The 10,395-nt window shown below is 51.1% G+C and overlaps 1 protein-coding gene across 1 annotated transcript; it reads right to left on the bottom strand.

Moving 5' to 3' along the window:
- Positions 1–5,525: 5,525 nt before the first annotated feature.
- LOC122386819 lies at positions 5,526–9,680 on the bottom strand. Its single transcript, XM_043376460.1, has 2 exons — positions 5,843–9,680; positions 5,526–5,605 (listed from the first exon to the last, which is right to left on the bottom strand). Exon 1 carries the CDS (start codon positions 9,678–9,680, stop codon positions 6,282–6,284), a length of 3,399 nt encoding a protein of 1,132 aa, XP_043232395.1. The 3' UTR covers positions 5,526–5,605; positions 5,843–6,281.
- Positions 9,681–10,395: the final 715 nt, after the last annotated feature.

Below are 10,395 nucleotides of genomic sequence, written 5' to 3'. Positions count from 1 at the left end.
ATAACCTATTTATTGTGTTGGACAGGTTAAACGGGTTTTAATTCAACAGTTAATCGAACAACAACATCACCACGGGTCTAGTTCGCATGTGTTTTTAGACATAGGTCAATGTGTGATTGAAATTGGGGGAAACAGCTGAACCAATAAATATAATGCTCTCTGCTCAGTTATTCTTATGTATTGGCATGTACGATGGGGTTCTCATCACTGTAGTAAGGAAACGTAGCATGGAATTGCGTAATTTGTCGAAAGTATTATCTAATTGTCAAATGGGCGGAGTCTTATGCCGCGCTTGGTATCACCAGCCGCTTGTGTATTGCGGTACAGCATAACCACCACACTATGAGCAGCTTGCGCCCGGCGGTACAGTCTACCGCTTCAGGCGGACGACTCCTGACATCTATCGGGAGCAATAGTAACTAGTCGGGCGTGGACAACGATGTCGTATAAACGACATTCGTTACGGATCCAAAGCATTGACACCTCTCACGTAATCTGTGCCAGTTCACGGTTGCGAGATATTCGTAGGCGTTGCCGAAAATAATATAATGTTGCATTTGTTGCTGAAGTTCTATAACTTATGAACTACGGTGAGCAGTGAGTGCATTTAGCAGGTATGGCGAGGAGTTTGGTACTCGTCCTAGCATTGAAGCAAATAATAATTTACGTTTACTTATGACGACACTTGGAAACTGACGCGACACCATCGTCACAGCGTAAAACCTGCATACCGGCCAAAACATGAAATCCCTCTACACGAATAAAAGTAATAAATGTGACAAAATGCCCTGCTAAACGTATCACCTGACTTGCCGCCAACATAAAAAGACCCGGAAAACAAACTATCTCAGAGCGGTTTCCTTTGAGGTGGTAATGACGCATAGTGATGTGTTGGCAATCACCATGAAGTCAGCCATATTTTCACACCTTGCCATGCGATTTGACGAATCCCCGTGGCCCAGCGCAGGGGCCACAGCCGGGAAGTCGACCGGCAAGTTTCCATGGAAGTCCAAAGGTGACGGCAGTCGGGAAGTTTCCTAGTGTTGGTCGTCGGAGGGTCGTTTCTGCGGGTGTCGCGCCGCATTTGACTCAGTCGGCGCGAGCGCGCGACATCGCAACCAGGAAAGAAAGCGGACACGAGCGACGAGAGCCCGCCCCGACACGGGCGGCCCAGAGGCCGCGGGCACAAGGACGACAATATGTTCCTCACACCCGGCAGGCCATTGTTGCCCAACGGCCGTGTATGGGCACTCTGGAAGGCTGGCGTGACGTACTTTTTGGTGTTACACCGCGCCAAACAGGGAAACAACGCGGCCGTTTTATCACTCAGGTGCGAATACACGAGTTTGGCTTTTCCAGAAAGGCTTCGGCGTGAGTGGAGTGGACACATGAGCTAGATCTTCGAAGTCGTTTTCATCTAAACTGTAGATGGTCACAAGTCGACAAGCCTTCTTCTGTGAATACATTTTGTACTGCTTCGTTCCTGCATGCTCTACAATTGTTATGTTCATTTTTCCGTGAGATGCACTGAAGGCTAAATATAAGCCCCTGAGCTACCTGGTCCCTAGAAATATTCGTGGAAAAGATCAAGCGTTTAAGTCGGTTCATATCATGTTCAGGATTTGTCAGCGCGAACTGGTTTTGCTATTAGCTCAATCGGTGATTATCAAGCCACGGCTCAGACGAGCCTAAGTTTGCTTAGATATACTTTTCGTAGAACTTAAGATACGTGCAGCTAAGTCGGTACATCATGCTGAACATGAAACGCTGGCAAACTGGTTGTTAGAATGAAATGCTAATAAAATGTTGTTTGTTACTGCTCGTACACAATTTGTGTGGGTGTGAGGTACGGTGCATAACGATTCCGATTATCTCTGCACTTAAAAAAGGTAAAAATAGCAACGACTAGCCTTGCCCTACGTTTAGAAATAATCTCTGCACCTACCAACAGTCCTTGGCAATAAGTATTTGATGAGCCCTACTGGAACCTAGCGCAAGGCTCAAGAAGTTCGTTTGAGTAGGTCCATACATATTCATTCATTTTCCAAGGCATCGATGGGAGTTTTTATTGGTAAGCAAAGTCAACATACCTAGTTATATGAATACATTTTACATTTTGGTATGTTTTTTCATATACCGAAAAATGTCATGAATGCCAGACTGTTTTCTCGTCCGGGTTATGCTAACTCATACTTTATTTCGCAACTTTTTTCACCCACCATCCATTAGGTATCAACTGTAAGCCATTGCCAAGAAAGCGACAGTAACAAATCGATGCCCGCTGCCAAACGCTCATTAGGTTTTCCCAAGGGCCAGTCTCCAGGCAATGGTATAAGAGGCTGTCAGCGTTTCAGCTCGAATTACGTAAAGCTTGGTAATTGCAATTAACATGAACTGTGCGTCAATACAGAGGCACAAACGGCATAATTACGGAGCGAGCGAAGCGAGCGGAGTCTCATACTGAATTAAGGGAAAATCCTGAGTATGAGCGGCCGGCCGGCCGGCCGGCCGGCCGTGGGGACGCTCTTCAAAAGCTAATATCTTAGGAACGGGACATCCGATTGACAAGCGGTCTTCTTTACTGAATGTCACTTGGACGTAAAAGTTCTGTGGTGTGATGGCCACCATGCGTTCTTGCCAACCACCGCACGTGGCGCGTGCTAAAGTTGGACATTTTTTAAGAACCCTCAAAATTGCAACCTCAATAACGGCACAACGGTTGGGCCGATTGAATTGAAACTCGGTACACAGTTAGGTCTCCATCAGATAATTCATCTGCATGTGTTAAGGTTGGGGTGCTACAGCACGTGCGCACGTGCAGGGGGCGCTCCCAGATCTCGAGAACGGCTGGGCCGATTGCACTCAAATTTGGTACACGGCTGGGGACCAGTTAGTAGGGTGCCGTGCAAAAGTCAGTTTGGACCCCGCTTGCACGTGCGCACGTGCAGTGTGCCGCTTTCAGATCTCGAGAACGGCTAGGCCGATTGCGCTGAAATTTGGCACATCGCTAAAGACCGGTTAGTAGGGTGCAGTGCACAAGTTAGTTGGAGGTACCCCCTCGCAATTTCGCACGTGCAAGGCCCATCCTCTCGCTCGCTCCGTTGGTCGCCCAAAAGGCGTTTTACTGGTTGATAATTGTGTGCATAAATACCGGTATGATCGTTCATCAGAAGTTCAATTTGCCTTTCGTCCAAGTGCAAGCTGACACAAAATCCGACCGAATTAGATTGAATGAGCCTACTCACCAAATGAATGAGTCACTTACAAAAGCACAGGTAGGAATATGTAGGTAGGATGGGAGCAACTGTAGTGAGCTGTTCCCATTCACTGATTCGAACGTCGATTGCCCTCTAATATTAACGGCATCGGCGTAGGTCTGTCGCGTGACAAACGTTGCATGCCACCAATCAATATCCTGTTGCATGTATAAAACACTGATCGGCTGCAGCCACTGCTCGTGAACGCCGTCCAAGTATGGCGCCCGGTATGACGTGGCAACCCAGGTGACGTCACGAGATGACGTCGCTCGGTGACGTCATCTGCCGCCGGAATGGGAGGGACTACTGCGATGTACTGCAGACGTAAATATGCAGCCGGATCCAGAAGACTCTGACTCGAAATGACTCACTGTGGATGACTCACCGTCAGAGTCAGAGTCAGCTTTCATAAACAGCTCTCTGGAAATTATAACAAGTGAATGCGCTGCTGCAGAGTAATGACGTGGCAGACATCAGAAATTATGGGGGCTATTTTATGTTCCTTTACGGATATGCAGAGTCAAAAACGCACTTGGATATGAAAGAAAAAAACGTCAGATAATGGAACTCATTGCTCAGGTTTTTTATTATGTTAAAGTTCCCCGCCGGTGCACCGTCTGTGCCCTATTCAATACAAATAGCTGGCATTTTGCAGCAGAGTTGAGTCGTATGCTCATAGAATTGGATCATTGACCTGATGCAGTGCCTTCTTTTTATTGATTTATAACGCAAGCTAATTGATATATTATTTGCTGTGACAATGCGTAGAACGATTGTATAGTCCAAAAATATTTTAGTGAATTAACTTTTTGAAAAATTATGTGTTTTTTATATCATTCAGATCACTGAGCACCTGACAGTTTTCATGGCCATTGGCCATGACGAAACAGCATGAGACGATAGGATAGGTCGTCCCTCTGCAGTCCAGTTATACCCTGGTGTGACGTTCCCGCCCCCATACCGTCTGCAGCAGCCTGCTGTGCACAGACAGACGCCTGCTCAGCCCCTCAGACATACCCGTCTCCTCAGCGCGAGTGCCTCAGCAGACACCCGAGGCGCCGCCGCTCACACCCATATAGCATAGCGTGACAACAGCCGACTAGCCTGACCGGCACGGGCCGTCCCTCTCCGCGAGAGCTGCACCTGGCCGCGGGCTAATAGATATAGGTCTGTCTGCATGCATAATTCATGGCATTGTATCCGGGAATTCGATGGGGTAATGTATGAACGCTACGCTTTTATGATACACCGATGGCATGTGTTTGGCGTAGACCACCCGTGGCGACACGTAGCATCACTTAACTCGAGTATCGTCAGTGGTTAAAACCGAACACCTGTATCTCTGAGTGCCAGCACTCGGCTGAAGCTGCTAAAAGCCCAGCCGGTTTCCAGAGTGTGCCCGTTAGACGAGCGACCAGTCCTGGCTGATGAATACGCAGATATCTTGGCCATTTCAGGGCTGGTCATGCCAGCAGTCCAAATTAAGAATGCAATGCCGCCAGTCCTGTTTTATCTCATCTCGATCTAACAATCTCCATGTTTAATTCGTCCGGTTCGCGGAAGTCCTTTAGTGAATCTCGTGACCGTGCGGATCTGCTCGTCATGAGAGGATCGGTGTCGATTTGAGCCGCTTAGCCCCCCCCCCCATCACCCCTCCCTGCAGAACTAGTCCGACTACTATATACGATCTCTATGACGGTGGATGGGAAGGAGGCGCGGCGATCACATCACTGATGGCCCCGCTGTCGCCGTCGCCGCCGCTGTGACGTGATCAGCGGACAGACGTCACTGTGACGTGATGTGACGACACGGTGACGCGGCGCGCCTGCCGCAGAGCCGGTGCAGCACCCGTCGGAATGCCGCCGGCCGGCCGGTTGCACTCGCTGCAGAACAGTAAAATTCAGCCGCCGCGGTTGTAACAGTAGCAATGCGGAAACACCAGATAAGGTCGCCGTAATTGGCTGAGCCATGTAGCGGTGGAGCGGGACAGCCTGCAGCTACCACCAGGTACTCGCGGTGAGGGGGTCAGAGGGGCCCCGCTGCCCAGGGCAACGACCACAGCTAACGGTTTCTTGAGGGGAGGTGTCGGGAGAAAAACGTGGGCGTGTATTCGGTATTTAAGGGGGAAAATGACACGACAAAGATAAAAGAGCTTGAAGTTATAAGGCAATGGTATCCAGGGGATAGGCATTTACCTAATATCTCAAAAGTTTATTCTTAGTAGCACAAAGGTTTGTGATCCGGCCAACAGGAAGAAACTACCAGGGCAGAGTTCTACAAGATTTATTGTGATCAGGGCTTGTAGTCGGTGGGCCCACAGTAGTCGCAGACCGTGATGACCGTTATAACTGTGGGGACAACGAACGAAAGGTGTAATACATCCGGCACATAACCAATCGCCGCAGTAGGGGGTAGCACATGAACGAGCGAACAGATCATGTTGGTTACTAAGAAACTGAACTCAAACTCTAAGCACCGCTCGTTTAAATATACCAGACTGGCCGATTAAATAATCCAATCACACAGTACCGCGCTGTCTAACCAGTGCCAGTAGTGCCTATCGAAGAGATATAAGTGAGACTCACTTCGTCCGGGATTGTGAGTGGTCGTGCGTGCAGTCAATGTGGCTACCAAGCACAGTAGTCAGCTATCAGAGGCAAGGCACACATATGCGACACCTGAAAGACAAATGCCAGTCAAAAACAAATCCGTATATCTTGATGCGGTTAGCCGCTGGGGCGGGAACATGGCTCCCCAAAATTACGGTACTTATACCTAATTTTCCATCACTTTTCCACACAGAACGTGAATAGCAGAGACGTTGTCTGCTATATACAAAACGCAGTCTGTTATACAATGGCACGCGTGATTCACATTTCGCAGCAACAACACGCTGTCACAAATCGATCACGGCGTCACTGTGACACATTATCACAATAGTGTCGATGACACTTTGTCACCGGAACTTGCGCAGCGCACACGAACGCAAGGAAAATAAACAAGGCTCCTCGACTGGGAATCACCCTACGACTTCAGCATGCGGATGACTTTGTGTATCGGTCTGTCATATTCAGCACGGCCGATACGCACTCGGACACTTCGTACCAGTCCATCACTGCTCGGGTACGTGGAAACCACGCGGCCCAGAGGCCAGCTGCATCGCGGGGCGTCAGCGTCGACGATGATCACGACGTCGCCTGGCTCGAGATTCAGCTCCGTCCGGTTCCACTTGCGACGCTCTTGGAGAGTTGGCAGAAACTCCCGCCTCCAGCGGAGCCAGAACTGGTTGGAGAGATACTGGACCCTCCTCCAGCGTTGTCTGACGTACAGGTCCGGGCGGTCGAAGTTCCCCGGCAGAGGGAGAACTACCTTCTGTTTCAAGGTGAGTAGTTGACTAGGGGTGATAGGCTCTACTACATCTGAGTCAGTCATGCATGCATAGGACAGGGGGCGGCTGTTAACTACGGCTTCGGCTTCTGTCATGACCGTTCGAAGAAGTTCGTCGTCGATCTGGAGTCCCACATCTTGGAACAGGCTGTTGAGAGCGGCGCGAACAGACCGTATCTGGCGCTCCCAGGCGCCGCCCATGTGACTAGCCCGTGGGGTGATGTGGTCGAATTCCACGAGGTCGCAGTTGTCCTTCAGGATGGTCCTCCTGACCTGATCTCGGTCCATCTCGTTGAGTGCTGCCATGAGGTATCCCTCGCCACCGATGAAATTCGTGGCGTTGTCGCAGAAGAGCTTTCTGACTGGTCCCCTCCGACTAACAAAACGTCGGTAGGCGTTGATGAAAGCGTCTGCAGTCAGCGAGTTCAGAGTCTCGAGGTGAACGGCTCTCGAGCTCATGCACGTAAACACGATGCCCCATCTCTTCAGCTCGCTGCGACGCTCTTTGATGATGAAGGGTCCGAAACAGTCACATCCGGAATAGGTGAACGGTTCCATCTGTCCCACTCTCTCCTCCGGCAGGTCTGCCATCTTCTGGCCGCACGGTGTTCCTCTGAGCTTGATGCATTTGACGCACTTCTGTATGTACCGAGATACCGCCGTTCTTCCGTGAAGAATCCAAAATCCGGACAGCCGAATCTCGCTCAGCGTCATCGTTCGGCCTGAGTGCTTGGTCTTTTCATGGAAGTGCGCGATGATGAGGCGGCTGACGTGGTGATCCTTTGGCAGTATCACAGGGTGTGCCGTCTCCAGGGGCAGATCGCTTCTCCTCAGCCGTCCGCCTACTCGCAAGAGTCCATCTCTGGCAAGAAACGGGTCCAGACGGCGCACGCTGCTCCGCTTCTTGACTTGTTTCCGATCTGTCGTCGGATCCTCTTGAGTTGCCAGGTTCACCAACTCCTCTTCGAATTCATCTTCCTGAACGTTCTTCAGAATGGTCACTTCTGCGTCGTTCAGCTCATCTGTGTCAATGGGCATGTCTGTCAGCGATTTGCTCTCCTCCATACCTTCAGTGGTTGTGCTGCAGGTCCGTTTTTGCCTGATTCGGTTCAGGAGTCGTCGTCTGTATCGTAGGCAGATCGCTACTGCCTTCTTGGCGCGGAACCAGCTTGAAAAGGGAACAAGTCGGCTTGACAGATCAAACTTGGCGTCGTCTTGTCGGCTGCTGGTGACCAACACTCTTGTTTTCTTCACCTCTGGATCGTCTTCTTGTACCTCGACGAACCGTGGTTCTGCTGAGAGCTCTGCCGAATCCATCAAGAACTTGGGTCCGTGCCACCAGAGGTCACAGTTCTTGAGCTCACTTGCATCGAGGCCACGGGAGGCCAGATCTGCTGGATTGTCCTCAGATTTCACGAATCTCCATTGGTCCGGGACAGTGTGTTCCCGTATCTGTTGAACTCGGTTAGCAACGAAAACTTGAAACCTTCTGCTCTCATTGCCGATATAACCGAGCACGACCATGCTGTCGGTCCAGAAGAAGTGGCGCAGGTTCCGGATGTTGAGCTTCTTGTCCAAGAAGCTCGCGACCTTCACGGAGAGGACCGCCGCGGTCAGCTCGAGCCGCGGGATCGTGACTGCCCGCTTGGGCGTCACCTTCGCCTTGCTGATCACGAGACCCGAACAGACGTGTCCAAGCTCATCGATGGTTCGCAGGTAGGTAACCTGACCGTAGCCAGATGTACTTGCATCGGAGAAGTGATGCAACTCGTAAATCTTGATCTTGCCCTTGTTGGAGACGTAGCGTCTGGGGACAGAGATGTCGGAAAGCAAGCATATACTTTCCCTCCACTGCAGCCAGCGCACGGCGACGTCTTCTGCCACAGGTTCGTCCCAGTCATAGCCGTCACAGCAGAGGAGCTTCACGAACTGCTTGCCTTTCAGGATTACCGGAGATATCAGACCGACTGGATCGTACAGTGAACTCACCGTCGACAGAATGCCCCGTCTTGTAATGGGCTTGTCTGCAAGGTCCACGTTGATGTGCAGTGTGTCTGTTTCGGTGTTCCACTTCAGTCCGAGTGCTTGCTCGTAAGTAGGGTGGTGCAGACTGACGTCTACTGATGTCATTGCCTTAGAGACACTGTCAGGGGGAAGGCTAGCGACGACAGAGGGGTCGTTGGAAACAAACTTGTTGAGTTTGAATCCTCCATCTGCGCACAGGTGGATCGTGTCCATGGCTAGACGCGCAGCAGTGTCGGCATCCGGAACGCTGATGAGCCCATCGTCCACGTAGAAGTTGTGTCTGACAAAATCTGCCGCTTCTTTCCCGTACTTCTGCTCGTACGTGTCTGCCGTAGCGTTCAGGGCGTACATCGCGCATGCGGGGGAGGAGACCGCGCCGAAGAGATGAGTCTTCATCCGATACTGGACGGGCTCTCCGGATAAGTCGCCGTTTTCCCACCACAGGAATCTGAGCAGATCCCTGTGCTGCTCAGTCACGAGCACCTGATTAAACATCTCCTGGATGTCGCAGCTGATCGCCACTTCATCTTTTCTGAAGCGGATGATTACGCCCAGCAGATTGTTGATGAAGTCTGGTCCTTGGAGAAGGCTGTTATTCAGCGAGAATCCTTGGTATTCAGCGCTGCAGTCGTAGACGACTCTGATTTTCCCTTTCTTTGCGTGGTAGACACCGTGGTGAGGGACGAACCAGACCCTTCCATCGTCGTTTCCCAGTTCGTCTTCTGGCACCCGCTCCGCATATCCCTTGTTGAACGAGTCGGCCATGAACCTGTTGTAGTCATCGCTGAACTTCTTGTCGTTAGCGAGTCTTCTTTTCAGGCAGAAAAGCCGCTTCAATGCCAGCTTCTTGTTGTCTGGGAACTTCACATTCTGGTCCTTCAGAGGAAGTGGTCCTTCGAAGTGTTTGTCGGCTCTCTGATGGAAGTTCTCCTCCATTATCCTCAAGAATCGTCGGTCTTCTTGTGATACCTTCTTCTCCGTGTGTTCGTCACGAAAGTCGGCCTCGAACATGCGTGCGACTTCCAGTGGACTTACTTCTCGTGCCTGAGTTTTGAGTACGAAGTGACACGTCTTCGACTCTGCCGCCTGTACGCAGTGGCATGTTGGAGCAGATGTGGATCCCTCAACGAATCCCACAACGCTCCATCCCAGTTCTGTTCTGATTGCCCATGGGTCTTCGCCGCTTCCTGGAACAATCTCTCTCGGCTTCACTGCGCGGGGGCAGTTCATACCGATAAGTAGTCCGATGTCTGCGTCCGGTAGGTGAGGAGGAAGATCTTCCATCAGATGCTCGAGATGCTTCCACTTTTGCAGCGTGGTTGTTCGAGGGATGAGGTGTCTCTCCGCTGGTATCTCGACCCGTGTGTAGGTGGCTGGAAGGTTGATGCGGTCGGTGGTCGTGAGCCCTTGGACCGAAAGTCCCGTCACTCTGAGGCTGTCCACCGTTGCCTTTCCAGCCATGGTGCTGAGTTGAAGCGCAATCTTCTCTCCTCTGCCTCCAACTTTCTGCAGCGTTGTTTCGGTCATGAAACACGCATCTGACTGCGGGTCAAGAACTGCGTAGACGATTGCCTGTCGATTAGGGTCGTCCTCGCTTCGAAGAATGACGGGAACAATCATGGTGTGAAGACAGGCTGATTTCTGACAATCGCCCTCAACCGCCACCTTGAATGTGGTTGCACGAGTTTCCGGAGTGCCGTCGCTTGAGCCTGCTGGCCTCTTCACC

This window comes from Amphibalanus amphitrite, unplaced genomic scaffold, assembly GCF_019059575.1.
Source record: "Amphibalanus amphitrite isolate SeventyFive unplaced genomic scaffold, NRLGWU_Aamphi_draft 000263F_arrow, whole genome shotgun sequence".
NCBI lineage: Eukaryota > Metazoa > Arthropoda > Thecostraca > Balanomorpha > Balanidae > Amphibalanus > Amphibalanus amphitrite.
The sequence above is the reverse complement of the archived record's forward strand: the minus strand, read 5'-3'. Positions and strand labels throughout refer to the sequence as shown.